At 42.1% G+C, this 19,340-nt stretch overlaps 1 protein-coding gene and 1 non-coding gene across 4 annotated transcripts in view; both read right to left on the reverse strand.

Moving 5' to 3' along the window:
* The window catches only part of LOC102179277 (placenta-specific gene 8 protein), a 33,638-nt gene that overhangs the window by 10,842 nt on the left and 3,456 nt on the right, over positions 1-19,340 (reverse strand). For 2 of the 3 annotated variants that reach the window (XM_005681849.3, XM_018049674.1), the window contains exon 2: positions 1,454-1,582. In XM_005681849.3, the coding sequence (XP_005681906.1) occupies positions 1,454-1,553 (100 nt within the window). In that variant the 5' untranslated portion in view covers positions 1,554-1,582. Of the gene's footprint in view, positions 1-1,453; positions 1,583-14,016; positions 14,037-19,340 lie in introns of those variants that run through there. The other variant, XM_018049675.1, reaches the window with a different exon arrangement.
* Positions 2,499-2,571, reverse strand: TRNAW-CCA. The gene has a single exon. It is a non-coding gene; the product is annotated as a tRNA-Trp (tRNA).

Raw genomic sequence — 19,340 nt, forward strand, 5'->3', positions numbered from 1 at the left:
GACAAACAGAAAACTGTTCTCAAACGTGCCGAGCTCAAGCTTATTTTGAGAAACTCTAGGGCGGAGTGTTGTCGCGGCTCTACCCTAGATGAGATAAGAAAACTCTTATTTTTTGATTGATGGTTTTCAGCAAAAGGCTATCTGCACAGAACTTGGAACTTCCATCATATACACACACACACAAAAGAGGCTCTTTCTCAAGACAGTGGAAAGACTAGCCACACAGAGAATGCCTACATTCCCTTGGGCAATAGACTCTGAAACAGGAAATTGTCTTACACCAAGGTGTGTTTGGTGCCGTGAAAGAATTTAAGGTTAGGAAAGCTAAAAACCTGAAAGCTTCCTGAAATGGACCGACCACAAGAGTCACAAGAATACTGAAATCTGGAAACACAGACTCAGCCCTGCAGGGAAAAGAGGAAGTAAAGGGAAGAGTGGAGAAACATGGGGAGCTAATGAGGTGGGAGATATAAAGCCAGATGGTCGATCTGGATAAGGATAATAAATTCAAGGCAGGCAGGTAAAACGAATGAATAAAACTGGTTGAAAAAAAAAACACAAACTAGCCAACAGTGGATGATGGACATGAATATGGCAAAGTGTAGAGTGAAGGTCCCTTTGAATAGGGTTAACTAAGCGGGTTAGAAGACTCCAGAGTCCCCTGGACCGCAAGATCAAACCACTCAATCCTAAAGGAAATCAGTCCTGAATATTCATTGGAAGGACTGATGCAGAAGCTGAAGCTCCAGAACTTTGGCCACCTGATGTGAAGAGCTGACTCCTTGTAAATGACCCTGAGGCTGGGAAAGATTGAAGGCAAAAGAAGTGGGTTGCAGAGACTGAGATGATTGCATAGCATCACAAACTCAATGGACATGAGTTTGAGCAAACTCCGGGAGATAGTGAAGGACAGGGAAGCCTGGTGTGCTGCAGTTCATGGAGTCCCAAGGAGTCGGACACGACTTTGTGACTGAACAACAAGTCAGCTTGGCAGCAGCTACTTCTGCCAGTAGAAAATGAGGACTCCTCTTTCCAGATTTTCCAAATTTTCAAGAGAAGCTGGAAATCTAGATTAGAAAGCTACAGTTTTGTGTGGAATCTGATCTGAGAGGGGAGGGTACCATGTCCTGTGGCATGCAGGATCTTAGTTCCCTGACTGGGGCCCCCTGTACTGGGAGCAAAGAGCCCTAACCACTGGACTGCCAAGGAGGTACCCGGAATCTGACTTTCGTATGGTTTCTATTGTTTTAAAGTTAATACAGCAAGAGGGGTCTTTATGTACAGGACAAACAAAACACACCCAGTAGTAAAGTCTGCCCAGGTGTTCCACCTTGTGACCGCTGATCTCTAGAATAACACATGGATCTCAGTGAGAGGATAAGCAAGCGATTTTTGTTATGGCAGTGACTGCATGATTGTAGCCCAGGAGAAAGCAACAGCTACGTTTACTTACAGATCCCTATGTCATCAAAGCAGTCAAAGGTGCCGGTTTGCCAGTCACTAGACCCCGAGACCGCCGAGCCATATCCTGGCTGCGAAACAACTGGGTTCATTTTTAAGACTGAGTTCAAAAGGGTACTGCCTGTGAAAACAAAACCAAAAAATTATTTAACACTTAACTGTTTTGGTTGGATATAACATTCAATTCAGAAAGCATTTCCCTCCTCCTTTGGTTGGAGTCAGTCACATTCAACTAACTTAGCATAACATTTCCAGACTATTGCTGATATTTGAGAATTAAAAATATAAAAGATAGAAAAGCAGCATAAAGGAGAAGGGATGAGGATTCCATCCTCAGGTTGTCTGGTTGTGTATGTGTGTGTGTGTGTGTTTCCCATTCACCAATTCCTCTTTTATCAGCAAGATGATTTTTTTGTGTGTGTGCTGTTTTCAAGACAACTATTTTGCATTTGAAGTATTTTCATTTAATGGTCATTATAATCAGTTTTTACAAAGCAAGTTCACAGGCATTCTCTCAGTTGCTCTGTAGGAGAACTCTGTGAGATGAAGTTGTTTACTTCTCCATAAAATTGGTGTTATGAAAGCAGATACTTCTGGCTAATGTCAGCATTAGCCAACTAATACTAGTGGTATCCTGACAGCTAAAGTTTACTTGGAAAAAGATGAATTTCTCTTTCTGAATGTTTCTCCAAAAAAAGAGGCTTTAAGTCCCGCAGAAAAACCCAGTGGTTGCAAAACCACTAGGATAGGGTGTCCCCCCATACTTTTCACATTTCATCCAGTGATCAAAGTAAGTCTTGTGAGCTGTTACCTAGTAAGAGCTCTCAAGAGAGAAAATGTCTTTGATTTAATTAATGACTAATGCTAAAACTTTCTCTTTTCTTGTATTGAATCTAACTATGCCGTGCTCTATAGTTTTAATTTTACTTTTTAGTATTTATTTATTTATTTGGCTGTGGTGGGTTTAGTTGAGGCACACGGGATCTTTGATCTTCGTTGCAGCATACAGAATTTTTAGATGCGCATGTGGGATCTGGTTCCCTGACCAGGGATCGAACCTGGGACCCCTGCCTTTGGAGGGAGGAGTTTTAGCCACTGGACCACCAGGGAAGCCTGCATGCTCTGTGGTTTGGTCCCGGGTCACTGTCAATACTTCCCTTGACTAGTTGCAGGGCAGCCTCTACCCGCATTTCCCGCTGCTTTGCTCCCTTCAGTCTTCCTCCCCTGTGTTGCTAAGGAAGTCTCCAGTCAAAGATTCTACTGCTGTGCTTCCCAGTCCTGACTGTGCACCACGTTCATCCTCACGCTCGGTTACAGATAGATACAGTAGATATGCAACAGGATATTGCTGAACTAATTTGCAGAGCGGTGATGGTTAAAAGTCAGGAGAATGGATAATATTCCCTTGTCTAACCGAGTGAATTTAAATTCATGAAGGGTAAGACACAACGTTTCAGTTTTTATGTAGAAGTGTTTTGTATTTCTCATTATAAAGGAGTCTTATCAATTAAAATGGGAGAAGGAAATGGCAACCCACTCCAGTATTCTTGCCTAGAAAGTCTCGTGGACAGAGGAGCCTGGTGGGCTGCTGTCCATAGGGTTGCACAAAGTTGGACACGATATTCTACATAGAAGTTATTTTCCACTGGTTTGTTTACAGATATCCTGTCTTAGAAAATCACTGTCACCTTGTTAGCTAACATTTGTGATATAACTTACTTAAATACAATAGAAAACTTGCTTATAATCGACAAAGTTTTCTCTTACTTTTAAAAAATTTACTGTGGGTAAGAACCAGTTGAGGGGGGTTTAAAATTATATATCCCTAGAAATTTGGATTTAACTTAAAAAGTCTAGAAAGGGATTGAGGAATCTGTGTATTCAATAAGTACCAAAGTGCTTCTTAAGGGAGAGGGGCTGATAAAAAAAATGTAAGAGTGATGAAGGGGACTAGCTGTTTTATTGCCTAATCTGACTGCTTTTAAATCTACATCATATTTGTTTGACTGCTTTCCCAACCACTGATTTTTCTGAGAACCAAATCAAAAGAGTATAAGAAAAGAAAAGAATAATTCATTCAAAATCTTTTTATCCAGCAAGTCTGGCCTTGTTTTGGTATTGGGTGTAGGTACAAAGCCAGACGGGGGGTATCAGAACTTTGAATAAGGAGGAGAAACGAAGAAGAGAACTCATCAGGTAGGACTCTCCAGTAGTGAAATAAAAGATCTGAAACTGCAGAGACACTTGCATAGCCCCGGAAGGACAGGTATAATAGTTCACAGAGGAAGTGGTGGCATTTATCGTCAATCAAAACAGTATGTTCTAGAAAGAGATTCACAGAATTAGAGAAGGAGCGTGTGGTTGCCCAGGGGGTGGGGGTGGGGGAGGAGGGAAGGTGGGGGAAAGGACAGTTAGGGAGTTGGGATGGACATGTACACACTGTGATATTTAAAATGGGTACAAGTAAGGTCCTACTATATAGCACAGGGAACTCTGCTCAATGTTACGTGGCAACCTGGACAGAGGGGAGTTTGGGGGAGCATGGATACATGTATATGTATGGCTGAGTCCCTTCGCTGTTCGCCTGAAACTATTATAACAAATAAAAGTGTAAAAAAAAAAAAGGCAAAAAAAACAAGTCTTTTCTGTGAATCTCTTTGATCCCATGGTGGGTATAAGATGAACATCTGACCCAGGGACCTGAGCTGAAGTCTGAACATATGATTTGGGAACAGGTTTCTTGGGTTTTTTTTTTTTTTTTTAAATCATTTGTACTGGCGAAACTTGGGAAGGCTGACTGGAGAGTATGTGATGCTTGTGTAGGCAAGATAATAGACATTCTAGACAGTGAAAATAACGTGAGGAAATGCCTAGGGGGCAAAAAGAGTGTGGAAGGCATGAGGAACAGTAAAGACATTTGCTTTTTGGAGTAGGAAAACAGGGTCAGAGTGCATAACAAGGGTACTTCAGGCTCTCTTTCTTATACTCGCTGCAGACATTGCTAATCAATCCTAGAATGTTCCTGCTGGACGTATCTTCACAAGACAGGGTATCAGATGCTCCTACTGTTTGATCAGAGTTGGCACATGATACGTAAGACATAGTTAACAAATAAGAGTAAGTTGTATAGGTAATGTGTGGTTCAGCTCTGAATGTTACAGATATACCCCTGGCCTCACGAAAGAATTATCCATTACTTTAAAAATTATTTACTGGGAAAATCAGTGTAGTTAACATATACAGAAAGCTGCTTCTGCTATTGGGTGTGCGTATACTACTAAAGAAAGAGCAATGTAACAGTAAGACTATGTTCTTGATGGAGAACTGCTTTATAATAAAAAAACAATGTTTTGGTTATCAGTATAGGTAACCAAAATCAGTTTAGCCAATATATCAAAAAGGAAAACTGTCCTTAAGTACTTCCCTAGAGACCCCAAAGCTAAAAATTACTCCAGGGCAAAAATTGTACCTTAAATATTCTTCTAGTGCTTCATATATTTGTTGTGTTGAGTCGTTTAGGGTAAGGATAAAATTTTCTGTGTTTGCTTTTAAAAAAAAGTGAATAATTTCCTACATAAGAAGTATTGATTAAAAAAACACCCAAAACCTGGAATGGGCAAATGCTGCCATTGCTATATATGAAAACATCTGTCCTGGTATGTATTAAGTATCTATTAATTCAATTCCCAGTCTAACACAGGGACTCATGCCACTTGCTTTAAAATCCCTAAATTCCCTTTCTTAAAGTAAAATTTTTAGAAAAAGTGAAAGTGTTAGCTTCTTAGTCATGTCCAACTCTTTGCGACCCCATGGACTGTAGCCCACCAGGCTCCTCTGTCCGTAGAATTCTCTAGGCAAGAATACTGGAGTGGGTTGCCATACCCTTCTCCAGGGGATTTTCCCAAACCAGGAATCGAATCTGGGTCTCCTGCATTGGAGGCAGATTCTTTACAGCCTGAGCTACCAGGGAAGAGGTGTATTTTAAAAACACCCTACAATATATGTGTGTGTGGTTGTGTATGTGTGCATATATGTGCTTATTTACAGATTTTGCACTTCTGAATATCAGAGATAGACCTTCACCGAGGGGCAATAGAGATCAATGATTCTTAAATTATGATGTGCACGGGACTCACCAAGGAGTCCTTTTAGAAAGCAGATCCTTATTCAGTAGATCCAGAGTGAGACCCAAGATTTGCCTTTTTAACAAGCTCATGGGTGGTGTCAATGCTATTGGCATCTGGCCCACACTCTGACTTGCTAGGGCCTCGATCATGGTTAGGAACTGGTGGAGACAAATGAAACTGGATTCAAATCTATTTTCCATTTGCTCTGTGTTCTCAGACAATTAAACTAAATTCTCTGAGCATCAGTTTTAGCATCTTTAAAATGAGTATAATCTGACTTTCTTCTTTGTCATGTTAATGTATGAGACTATGTCTATTAAACCCCATGTTCCCTGTGTGTCAGTGACCTGACATTGTCTGTTTTAAACTAAATGCTGCCAAGTAGCAGTGTCCATGTATGACTTATTGATACAGAAAAGCACCTGGGATCAATGGGTTAGAAGTCAGAAAGCTTGGATTTTAGTCATTGCTAGTGTTTGGGAAGCTCAAGTAAGAATACATACATGAAGACATTTTGAAAGCTGCAAATCACCATACACATGGGAGAGCATCTAAGCGCCAGTGGACATTGATGGAAAAAGTCTGAACGTGGTGTGTTGTAGATACGACCGTGCTACTGCTACTGCTAAGTCACTTCAGTCAAAGCTGATGCTTATATAGAGTGCTATGCTTCTCATGTCTGGCTCCTACTTCACATTGGTCTCTATTTAATATTCACAGCAGGCCAGAGCACTCAGGGGATTAGGCTGTTAAGACTCTTTTCACTGCAGACAAGAAAACTGAAGCAAGGAGAGTAAGTGCCAAGGCCAAGGAAAAATCATGATGGCTAGTCGAACTTCTTTAATTTATAGATGAGAAAATGTAGCTTGTCTCAAAGATTGCATGTTGGCTCCACATGCTGTTCTTAGTCTCTTCAGGGAAAAGATATGGGGAGCATCTTATGGGAAATGTTATAGGAACCAAAAGATGAGAAAGTGGACCGAGAAGCATGATCAAATGGTTAAGGTCATGGACTCTGGCCCCAGGCTCCAGCTCTCCCAGTGACTAGCTACATGACCTTGGGTGAGTTACTTCGCCTCTCTGTGCCTCAGTTTCCTCATCTGTGAAATGGGGGATATCAATAGCACCCAGGTTACAAAGTTGCCATGAAGATTAAATGAGTTGATGTTTGAAAAGTCCTTCGAAGGAATTTTGGCAGAGTAAATACTTCGTGAATGTTAGTTAAATAAAAACAGTGGTACTGGGCCCTGGAGGAGACAATACTTGCCCCGTCCCATACTTCTTTTATACTTGTAGGAATTGTAAAGTGTGTGTAGCTTTCCCACAAGGCTGCAGAAGAAAGAGCACTGATAGAGGAAACAGAAAATAAGCCACACAGAAAAGAAGCCCAGGTGGTCCAGTGGCCAAAAGCACATGCTCCTAAAGTAAGGGGCCCAGGTTCGATCCCCAGTCAGGGAACTAGATCCCACACGCTGCAACTAAAAAGATCTCATGAGCCTCAACTAAGACCCAACACAGCCAAATGAATAAATAAATATTTTTAAAAATTGGTCTTAAAAAGGGAAAGAAGCCACATGTCCAAAGTGACAGACTGGCAGGGATGCGATTTGAATTTAGTTCTAAGGGATTCCAGAAACTTCATTCTTCTTCCCACTGACCTCTATCAATCAGGGACCACTTGAAATGAGCAAACCCTGTTCAGTATTTTCCTAGAGGGTCCTTTCTTAGGTGAATTTTGGGGTCTCAGGAAGCTAGACAGTTTGTGACTAACTGCTTTTTTACTTTTTAATGTGTGCATGTATATATGTATGTATTTTTAATATCTTGAAATCAGTCAATGAAAACTTGACCTGGAGTTTACAATACATGTGTACAGAACTGGTTCTCAACCAGAGATGATTTCAACTCCTGGGGGACATTGGGCAACGTATGGAGACATTTTTGGTTGTCCCAACTGGGGGGCAAGTGTATAGAGGCCAAGGATATTTCTAAACATCCTGAAAGCACATTTTGTTTTAAGGAAAATGGGCGGAAACATGAGCTTGAAGCCTGTTGAATGGAGTCTCCTAGCAGACAATGACCAGCAATCCTCGTGAGGAATGAGACCTTGCTCCTTGCTTCTGAGTTCAGAAATGTCCAAAGTGGGGACTTCCCTGGTGGTCCAGCGCTCCCGTGCAGGAGGCCTGGGTTCCATCCCTGGTCTGGGAGTTAGGTCCCATAAGCCTCAACTAAGACACTGTGCAGCCAAATAAATAAATATTTTCAAAAAAATGTTCAAAATGCACGTGCTGGAACTCAAGGATCAGGACAGGATCTTGGTCCCCTCACAGGTGTGTTTACATCCTATTCAGTAATGCTTCTCCTGTGTGGCAAGTCCTGTTGGGACTTGTCCCCAAACCTGCCTCTCGTCTCTTCCTTCTGCTTATTGTTCCTAGTTGACAGTTTAACCTCTCCAGTTCTACTGTTTTCTTTAAATAGCCCTTTAATTGAAATGTAATATAAAGTTGCTCAGTCATGTCCTAATCTTTGTGACCATATGGATTGTAGCCTGCGAGCCTCCTCCGTCCATGAAATTCTCCAGGCCAGAATACTGGAGTGGGTAGCCATTCCCTTCTCTTTATATACAGTAAAGGATAGAAATTGTAAACATGACTGATGAATTTTCATCAAGTGAATTCTTGAAACCACAGCCTGAATCGAGAACTAGGATATTATAGAACCCCAGAAGCCCTCCTTACTCTTACAGGGAGTCTAGCCCTCCACCCAGAGGCAACCTCTCTCCTTTCTTCTTAACATCAGAAGCTCATTTTGCCTGTGTCTGAGCCTTATATTTATTGAACTATCAGCATTATTTACGCTTCTATTTCTGGCTTCTTTTGCTCATTGCTGCATAATATCCCATTTTATAGACGTACCGCAATTTCTTGACCCATGCTACCGTTGTACTGTTTCCAGTCTGGACTGTTACCGATAATACAATACTACTATGAACATTCCTGTACATATCTTTAGGGGAACTATGTATGCATCTCTGTTATATCTATATCTAGGAGTGCAATTGTTGGGTTCCAAGGTTTGCAAATAGTGCCAAACAGTATTCCAAAGTAGTGGTGCTCCCTCCATCAGTAATGAGTTCCAGTATGAGAACTGATTACTCATCAGTAATGAGTAATCAGTATGAGAGTTCCAGTTGCTCCACATCCTAGCCCATATCTGGAAATGCCACTATCTTTCTTTTTACTCATAGGCTTCTAAAGAATCTGGGAAGCAGACACCTAGGTTTAAAATTGAGAAAAACAGAAACTAGGGTTAAATGATTAAATAGAGTCATCACATTTATGAAAACAAAAATACAGATTATTCAGTTAAATTTGAAAATTATGTCCCAAGCAACATTGAACTGTGGTGTTGGAGAAGACTCTTGAGAGTCCCTTGGACTGCAAGGAGATCCAACCAGTCCATCCTAAAGGAGATCAGTCCTGGGTGTTCATTGAAAGGACTGATGTTGAAGCTGAAACTCCAATATTTTGGCCACCTGATGCGAAGAGCTGACTCATTTCAAGATTGAAGGCAGGAGGAGAAGGGGACGACAGAGGATGAGATGGCTAGATGGCATCACCAACTCAATGGACATGAGTTTGAGTAAACTTCAGGAGTTGGTGATGGACAGGGAAGCCTGGCGTGCTGCGATTCACAGGGTCGCAGAGTCGGACACGACTGGGCGACTGAACTGAAAAAAAAATTATTTGTTATTTGAAATTCAAATTTAACTGGGCATCCTATATTTTATCTGGAGGGTTGGAGAAGGATTTTGGTGTGAGGTAATATCAAAAAGACCCTAATGCTGGGAAGGATTTGGGGCAGGAGGAGAAGGGGATGATAGAGGATGAGATGGCTGGATGGCATCACTAACTCAATGGACATGGGTTTGGGTAGACTCCGGGAGTTGGTGATGGACAGGGAGGCCTGGCATGCTGTGAATTCATGGTGTCACAAAGAGTCGGACATGACTGAGCAACTGAACTGAACTGAATACCAGTGTAGGGGCAGTTACTGCTCCCCACACTTACAGGAATGGGAAGTGATGGTGAGGAGGTGAAAATAGTGGGCTTTTCTAGGTTGTGCAGTAGGCCTCTTTCTCCACTACCACCCGCCCCACCCCTGCCGCCCCTGCCATAATGTCCCAAAGGACAATGGTTTATTTGATTTCTAGCTTAATTATTTAAGAGCATTTCCTCTGGGAACGTATAATTGTTTATTCATGGATAGAGGAAGGAAAACTGAAATTTATTGAGCAGTTTCTATTGCCAGTTTCCATGTTTGACAATCTGATGTGTGATATTGGCCTTGCAACAATCTTGCTTCCTGTGTTGAAATCTGATTCTTCGAGAAGATAAGCGGCTCAGCCTGGTTCAATGCCAGGCCAGCTAAAGCCAAAGTCAGAGTTCTTCTATTCCATCAAGCCCTCTGTCTCGTGGAAGGAGTTTCATTGACTTGCCTGGGTCCCACATGGGCTCTGTTTCTCTCAGCCAGTCTGATCTGTCTTGATGGGGTTGGGTGATTGTTGCCTATCATTCATTCACTAGGGCTTCCCAGGGCTCTTCATTCCCTTGTTTCCCCCTCTTTTCTCCTCTGTCCACCTCCTTCTGGCTTTCAGCTTCCTGCCAGATCATTCCATGGGTTCTATGGCACCCATTTCTGGAACAAGGAAGTTACATAAAGGCAGCTGAGAAGGCCTTGCTTTTGATCACTTTGAGATTCTGCAGCACTTAGCAACCCACAGCAGGCCTGTCTTCTAGTCCCTGGTCTAAGTCTGCATCCCACACCGTCCCCCCAGATCCAATGTGTCTTTAGCAGAATTCTGCAGTCTCCATGTCACACTGGACCAGTTATAGTGTTAACCAGAAAATGGCATCTCCAAATGCCATTTTGGACTTGTTAGGATTACAGGAGTATGTGTGTGTGTGTGTGTGTGTGTGTCTGTGTGTGTGTTTGTTGCTCAGTCGTGACTGTGAATTCATGGGGTCACAAAGAGTCGGTCACAAAGAGTCTCTTTGTGACCCTATGGACTGTAGCCCACCAGGCTCCTCTGTCCATGGGATTCTCCAGGCAAGAATGCCCGAGTGGGTTGCCAGTTCTTTCTCCAGGGGATCTTCCCTGACCCAGGGCTTGAACCTGGGTCTCCCAAACTGCAGGCAGATTACTGAGCCACCAGGGAAGTTATTTTGAGCTGATTATTTTGAGAAACAGCAGACTTGGGAGAAGATAGGAAAGAGAGTAGAAGTCATGCTTTAAGGGAAATGTATATTTAGAAAGAAGATCACCATTTGTAAGGTGGTCTCCCTGCCCTACCAAGAAAAGAAGAATGACTCTAACAAGATATAAATCATAAGAAACTCTTGGATGGACCAGGCCCTTTCTGCATAACAAACATTCTTGTTGACCTAGCCTCCTCCCCATAACTGGTCCATTCCCAGCTTCTCTTTTGCTTTCAGCAGAAGATGATATTTAAGCCTGAAGTCTAAGCCACTGCTGAGAGTTACAGTTTTTCTTTTCTCCCATGTATATGAGATATAGGAGTTAATCAACTTCTGCTTTTCTCTTTATCTTCTGTTACAGGGCTCCAGCTGAGGAGATAGATGGTTAGAGGGAAAATTATTTTTCTCCCCCTACAGTGTCATTTCTTTTCTTTAAACATTTTTTTTTTTTTTGGCTGTGCTGCAGGGCATGTGGAATTCTAGTTCCCTGACCAAGGATTGAACCTATGTCCCCTGCATCAGAAGCAGAGTCTTAACCACTGGACTGTGATGTTAGGAGACAGAGGAGGAAATGGTCCCTTTTGGTTTATAGACTGGGAGTGAAGAGAGATGATTAGTCTCACATCACTATCTGACCTCCAACCCCCTGTAGCCAGCCCCAGAGTCCGTCAGCCGCTGCACCTAAGAAGACATCTCCTTTCTTGATCTTTTCCAGCCCCCAGCCACCCATGGCAGGCCCGAATCTGCATCTGGAGCCAATTATCTGGATCTCATAAGAATCCCTGTTGTCTGTATCCTAGAAGGATGCTGCCTAATGTCCCCCCAATTATGTCATTTCTGAAATCTTAGCCAGAACAATGAGAACTCTCAGTCATAAGGTAATTTTAAAATGATTATGCACAATTGATGGTATGGCATTTTGTAATGGAAGCTAAATCTTTTTATTTTTAAAAGGTCACTGGAAAACATTTCTCCTCATGGTTAAAATGGTACTCATGCCTGCTAACGCTTAAATGGGGAGCCCTCTTGTATTTTTTTGTTAATTGGAGGATAACTGCTTTACAATGTTGTGCTGGTTTCTGCCATACAACAACGGGGGTCAGCCTTAAGTATACATATGGCCCCTTCCTCTGGAGCCTCCCTCCACTCCTCTCTCTGTCTCACCCACCTCTTGAGTTTTTGATAGTGCAAGACTGGGAAATTTTCGGACACCAGGAAAGTTCAGTTACCCTCCTTTCATCAAGATGGTGAAGGGGACTTGGCTCACTAAAGCCTTTAGTTTGGGGACAGGGTAGAGAATAATGATCACTTGATAAACTGGATCCCTCCAGGCCCACACTATCATTGTACCATTAGTAATATCTTTGGTGACCTAATTCATTAAGCTTCTTCTCTACTTTTATCTAGGTTATGAAGGGCTGTCAGGCATACATGGTTCTAGGGAACGACTGCCTTTTCACAGCCAAACCCCATAAGCCTGCCCTCAGAAGCTCTTTACAGCACAACACACTCTGTTTTCCTAGTCCTTCCCCGACCCTCTCCTTCCTGTATCTGGTCAGCTTCCTCACCACTCTACAAACTCTCCATCTATGCCATTCCTGCTATGAGTTTATACCTCCACTTTCTCTACTGACCAGTCAACAAACATCTCATCTCAAATGCTGTCTCCTCCAGGAAGCCACTCCAAATCCTCCAACTTGGGGTTGCCTCTCTCCCTCCTTTGAACTTGCTCAACAACACTTGGGTGGTGTGGTGAAGAGCCCCCTGGACCTGGGGGTCAGGTTGCTGGGCTCTAACCATAGCTCTCACCATCGATACCTGGCTACCTCTGTGCCTTTTCTTTAAACGACAATGATAGTACCTTCACTTCCTTCTCCCCAGAGTCATTAGGAGAGCTACAGTAGCTATAATAACTTCGGATATAAGCCAAATCTAATTATGCATACTCTGAGAACTTCCGTTTTTTTTTTTTTTTTTTGGCTTATTTTTGGCTTTGCTGAGTGTGGTCAGTGGGTTTCAGTGATCCTTGTGTCCCTCAGAGACAGTGGCCTCCACATAGCTTAGAAATTACAAAGTTCTTGGTGGGATTCAGGACCCAGTACCCTAAAATATGACACCTTGGCATACTGAAGCTGAAGGAGTTTGCAGGCATGTTAAGTTGCCTCAGTCACGTCTGACTCTTTGCAACCCCATGGACCGTAGCCCACCAGACTCCTCTGTCCATGGGATTCTCCAGGCAAGAATAATAGAGTGGGTAGCTATTTCCTTCTCCAGGGCATCTTCCCGACCCAGGGATCGAACCTGGGTCTCCTGAGTCTCCTGCATTGGCAGGCGGGTTCTTTACCACTAGGGCCACCTTCGGGGAAGCTCCTGAAGGGGTTTGAGAAAATAGCAAAAGCAGGAAGGTCTCTCCCTTCACGTCTTCCCAGAAAGCAAGAGGTAAGTAAAAGAAAGGTACCTTCTCTGAACCAGAAGGAAGGCAGACATCCTTAGCACCAGAGATGGAATTTAGGGCTAAGAATAAGCAAACCTTGTTACTTTTCCACCATTTAGTACCCCTCGGGCAAACCCTCTTATCTTGTCAACTCCAAAAATTTATGGTTTCTTTGTCTAAAAGTATAAAAATTTCCTGCTCTGGTCACTTCTTTGAGTCTAATTTTCTTGCAAAAGTTCCCATGAACTTGTTAAAATTTAATAACATTTGCCTGGATTTCCCCAGTCAAACTTAGTTTAATTTTCAGACCCAGCCAAGGACCCTAAGAGGGTCAAGGAAAGCTTTTCTTGCCCTACATATTCAGTACTAAGTTTATTGATGCATTTATACCAGTGAGTTTCAATCAGGGGTGATTTTGCCCACAGGGGACATTTGGCAATGTCTGGTGTTATTTTGGTTGTCACCGCTCAGGGTGACAACGGCTTATTGGCACCTGGTAGGTAGAGGCCAGGGAGGCTCTTCCTCTCTCTCTGCCCCTTCCTTTCTCTTCCACTTAGTATCCATTCCCACAAACAAGAAATTCTTTGACTCACTAGCATGAAGGCTGAGAAATTTTGATTCGTAGTCTTGCCCTGTTTTTACAAAGATTTGAACGATCTACTAAATTACACATAAAACTAGACACAAAAATAAAGAGATCAGGGAAAATAAAGCCAGGAGTAAATGTGGCACTTACTCTAAGGTTCCTGTACAGTGCTTGGTATGGGCTGAAAATTAGTCTCTGAGCTTCCCACTAGGCAAAGCAAAGAGGGAATACAAACATTTAGGAGATTGATCACGCCCATGAAATAAAAAGAGATTGAGACCTAGACAGATTTTTCAACTTCCTCAACAAGGAGATGATACATAAAATGCAGTGGCCAAAGCCTATCTCAATAACTCTACAACAGAAAGAGCGGTGACTTTCCCGAACCTATTCCCTAATACACAGTGATAGCACAATTCTGGGGTAGAGTCAGTGAAAGCAAGAAGCTAAAATGATCCCATCCGAGTATCTACCTCTCTGATAATCTGCGAGGATTCAAGATTAAAAATCAGATTATTTTAGATTGTTCAGTGAAAAACATGGATGGATATTCTTGAATATTCCTCCATGAATAGTATTTTCACCACCTGGGGTTTGTTAAGATTTGTGCGGCACTGAGGCTAAATTAGAAGTCTTTGCCAAGAGTCTGAGTTCAGATACCCATCGAGGGTTGCCTATTACACGTAGCAACAGGTATGCAGAAGAAAAGGCATATAAAGCAAATGTAGTGTTATAAAAATTGAAAGATGCAAACAGGGCATGCACCTGAATAGCAGTGTGGAGGCGAGTTGATGGCCATCCTAATTCAACATGGAGATAAGCTAAAGGCATACCTGCAGGAAGGAATGTGTTTTCCTTATAAATCCATTCTATTAATAAAACTGCTTTAGCAAGTGACCAGTGGGGAAGCTTAGAAAGGAGACTTGGCCAACATGGGCTACGACTGGCATTTAAATATCCATTTAAAACAAGCTGGTGTTTCATTGAGCAGTGCATCTTTCGCACACACCAATGAATCACATCTGACTGTACAACTGATCAAGGTCCAAGTTCTACACCAGAGAGCTGGAAAACTTTTACACCGGGTGTTACCAAAACCCACCCATTGTGATGACAGAAGAAAGCAGTAAAATGCTCATGGACTCTCATCTTACGTAATAGACTTCCTGGTTGGGCTTCCCTGATGGCTCAGCGGTAAAGAATCCACCGGTCAATGCGGGAGACACAGATTCAATCCCTGGTTTGGGAAGATTACTTGGAGAAGGAAATGACAACCCACTCCAGTATACTTGCTTGAGAAATCCCACAGACAGCGAAGCCTGGCAGGTTACAGTCTATGGGGTCCCAAAAGAGTCAGTGTGACTTAGCGACTAGGCAACAACAATAAACTTCCTGGTCAATGCTGTGAAGACAAAAATTACAACATGGACCCTTAGATTATAAAATAAGTTGGCCACTTGGCTTCATTCTGATTCTGGCCCCATTGGTCTAAGTGAAGGAGGCTTTGGGATTGATATTTTTAAAGCTTCCTAGGTGATTTCAGGGTACAGGGAGGGCTGAGAATTAAGTTATCATAATTATTATAGGCCGTCTATCCAAAATGATGATTTGAGTACTGAAGTAATGGTGCGTACATCTTTTACACAAAGATAAGACACACATATCCTCTCTAATTCCAAATTCCCCTCCCACTTAATTTTTCACCCCAAACATGTATAATTTTTAAAACTTAGTTCAAATAGTACAATCAATGAACATAAATCTAAATATCACAAAAATGTCAAAAGCAAAAGTTTCTTTTAAATCCAGCATACAAGGCTAACCACTATTTTTTTTAGGGGGGCACATGGCATGTGGGATCTTTAGTTCCCTGACCAGGGATCAAACCTGTATCCTGTCAGTGAAAGCACGGAGTCTTACCCACTGGATTGCCAGGGAAGTCCAAAGATTAACTATTGTTGACATCTGTGATGTATGTCCTTCCATTTAATCCAATAAAAATTTGTTTTGTGTGTGTAGGAACACATTTTAATGAGTTTACTCCCAACTGTGGCAGTAAAACATGTTTCCTACAGGGAAAAGAAGGCTGTTTTCTTTTTTGTTGTAATTGGAGAGTGAGCATTTATCTGTTTTAGAATTGGGATCCAATCACTGGGCTCTAGCTCAGAATTATTAGTTAAAACTTCTACCGTGACTCTTGAGTTGGTGTAAAGGAAAAGAAAGTCTTTCCAAGAAAGAGTTTGTGTTCTTCCAGCTCATCCTCCAATTTATTTCTGTCTGAAGAATAAAAGGTTGAAATATTATTGGTTGAGTGAATGAATCCTTGAGTTAGAAGTTGTAAGTCATATACAGCTATGAAAACTCTCAACTAAAATCAGATTCCTCCCTTAGGCTATTATTTTCTCAGACTCATGTCTTGCCTTTATTCTATCTGTTGTCTCTTGACTTCTTTCTTGGAAATCTTTGTCTCCAATAGGAACTCAGCAGGGGAGAATCCCAGGAAGAGAAGAGGGGATCACCAGTTCCTGGACTTGCAGAGGGCTTGTCTCCACCCATGTTTGGAATATCTATTATCTGGTCTTATCAGCATAGTAAACCTGTAACTGTCTCAGATTTAATATCTTGGCTAAAAGAACCAGAAGACCTAAGAAGTACAGGACTGTAATTTAAAACTTGCTGCAACTTAAATTAGAACTGGAATCATCAGTCCTTTGAGTCATGTGGGTTGAAGATCACTTACAGCTAATAGCTCCATTCCTTTCAGCACAAACATCTTGAAGGGACTTAGCTGACTTTTTAAAAAATCTTTTTTTGGTCAACAATCAACTTTGCTAAATAATTTTAGATTTTGTGCTATTAGCATGGGATGGGGTTGTGGGGGGAGGCAGCAGGAAGAGCTGCCCACCCCACTCAATGCCCACAAATTGCATTGGTGATGGAAGAAAAGAGGGTTAAGATAGCGCTGGTCATTAGCCATAAAATCAAAGGCCAAAAGTTACAGAATGGTGAATTTGGGTGGTGTCCGTAATCCAAGGGCTTCCGTGGTGGCTCAGTGGTAAAGAATCTACCTGCCAACGCAGGGGACACAGGTTCAGGGTTGGGAAGATCCCCTAGAGAAGGAAATGGCAACCCACTCCAGTATTCTTGCCTGGAAAATCCCATGGGCAGAGGAACCTGATGGGCTACAATGGGTTTTCCAAAGAGTTGGACACGACTTAGCAGCTAAACAACAGCAGCAACAGCTGTAATCCAAAACTTGAGCAAGTCCTATCCAATACTTTCTACGACGATAACTAAAACCATTTCTGGGTGCTCTAGTCAGTATAAATGGATCTCAAAACTTCAGTGAAAATATGATTAGCTGGTGGCCACGAAACACTTAAATGTTGACAAATTTAACTCAGGAAAAAAAGCAGGAGCCAATACACTTAATTACCAAAGTTTTGTTCTCCTAAAAGCCTCTGGACGTGTTCTTCCAGAAGATGATCTGTGCACTAGGAGGGGCAGCCATTAAACGGACCCACACATTTTTCTGCGTGCACACGTTTATCTCTGTTCTTACCTCCCTACATATCTGTGCACTAAGGGGGCAGATGCTAAAAACGCACATGTACGTTTATCTCCATTCTCACTGCCTTCCACCCCACCCCCATAAAACCCAAATGAGTTTAAAAGTAGTGTTAAGTGCTAATTTCTCAATAAAGCTGATGGCTAAACAATGATGCTTGCTCAGTACTCTTGGCTTCCTCTGCATTGTGCTAATACATGGAAGTGCACTTCCGATGGATTGCTTGGATGGCTTCGAAAGAGCTAAACTAGGCATGTCCTCAGGGCTGCAATAAAGTTTGGGCAATAAAGTGAACTAAAACAAAGGAAAAATATTTATTCTCCTTCCTCAAATAAAGGTAATCTTTGAGGGAAATAATCACAATTACACTGGACTTCTTTACATATGGAGGAATGTAGATGAATAGCATACCACACGTTTTTCAGTGTGTTTAAGACCTCATCACTGACTCAGTGGACATGAGTCTGAGCAAACTCCGGAAGATGAAGAAGGACATGGAAGCCTTCAGTTTGGGTGTGCTGCGGTCCATGGGGTCGCAGAGTCGGACATTACTGAGTGGCTGAACGACAACAAAAGGCCTCTCAGAGGGCTTCCCTGGTGGCTCAGACAGTAAAGAATCTGCCCACAGTGCAGGAGAACTGGGCTCAATCCCTGGCTGGGGAAGATCCCCTGGAGAAGGAAATGGCAACCCACTTCTGTATTCTTGCCTGGAGAATTCAATTGTCAGAGGAGCCCGGCAGGTTATAGCCCATGAGGTCGCAAACAGTCAGACACGACTGTGTGACTCACACACACACAAGGCCTCTAGAGGCTTCCCAGGTGCTCAAACGGTAAAGAATCTGCCTGCAAATGCAGGAGAAGCAGGAGATGCAGTTTCGATCCCTGGGTTGGGAAGATGCCCTGCAAAAGGAAATGGCAACCTGCCCCAGTGTTCTTGCCTGGAGAATCCCACGGACAGAGGAGCCTGGCAGGCTGCAGTCCATGGGGCCACAAAGAGTCAGACACGACTGTGGCTGAGTGTGAGCATCTGACCTGATATTTTAAGATCAGCTGTTTTCAGGTCCCTTGCCTCTACTGGAGTCTGAGCTCTATGGATTCTGGCCACTCATCTTTTTATCCTAACATGATGCCTGGGACAGAGTAGAGGCTCAGTGAACAAATGTACGGATACAGAAACAGTAAGTCTCATACGCACAATTTCAAAGTCTCGAGACCAGACATCCATCTAGATGTCATGCCTTTTATCAACCATCTTTAAGAAATAAAAAAAAAACTTTTCTCCCTGACCCCTTTCTTTAAATCATACACGTGAGAAGAATGAATCATTCCCTCCACAGTGAAAATACTAAGATTTGCCTGGGTAATATCGCCCATAAAAACAATAATGCAAATCAGGAAAGGTGACAAATGGCCAGACTGTGATGATCTCAAAAATTTGTTTTTGTTACATAAAAACAGACAGAATTATCGTCAGACAGTAAAGTAATAATAAACTGCAAACTCTAGCAATGGTAATTTCCACAGCAAATCTTGAAACTGATTATAAAATAACAAAGTTTCTAGAAGGAATTTAGAATAATCTGCCTAAACACACCAGTCTTAATTTCTTCTTTATAACTAAGAATATTTTTTCACTTAAAAAATATCTCTTCATCTTTAGGAAACAGTCTATACACAGGATCTTATGAATCGCCCCTGTCAAATTTAATTTAAAAGACAATTACATGTTGCAGACATGTGGGTTTTAACAAAAATTCACTTATTATTCAATTCTACCTCATCTTATATTAGTTATATGATAAGAATTTACTGGTTCAATAATTTATTAAAATAATTTTCTTTTGAAAGAGGATGAAAGAGAAAGACAAGAAGTTTGCAACATTAAAGTTATTGCAAAAATACTCAC

Source organism: Capra hircus, chromosome 6 (assembly GCF_001704415.2).
Source record: "Capra hircus breed San Clemente chromosome 6, ASM170441v1, whole genome shotgun sequence".
NCBI lineage: Eukaryota > Metazoa > Chordata > Mammalia > Artiodactyla > Bovidae > Capra > Capra hircus.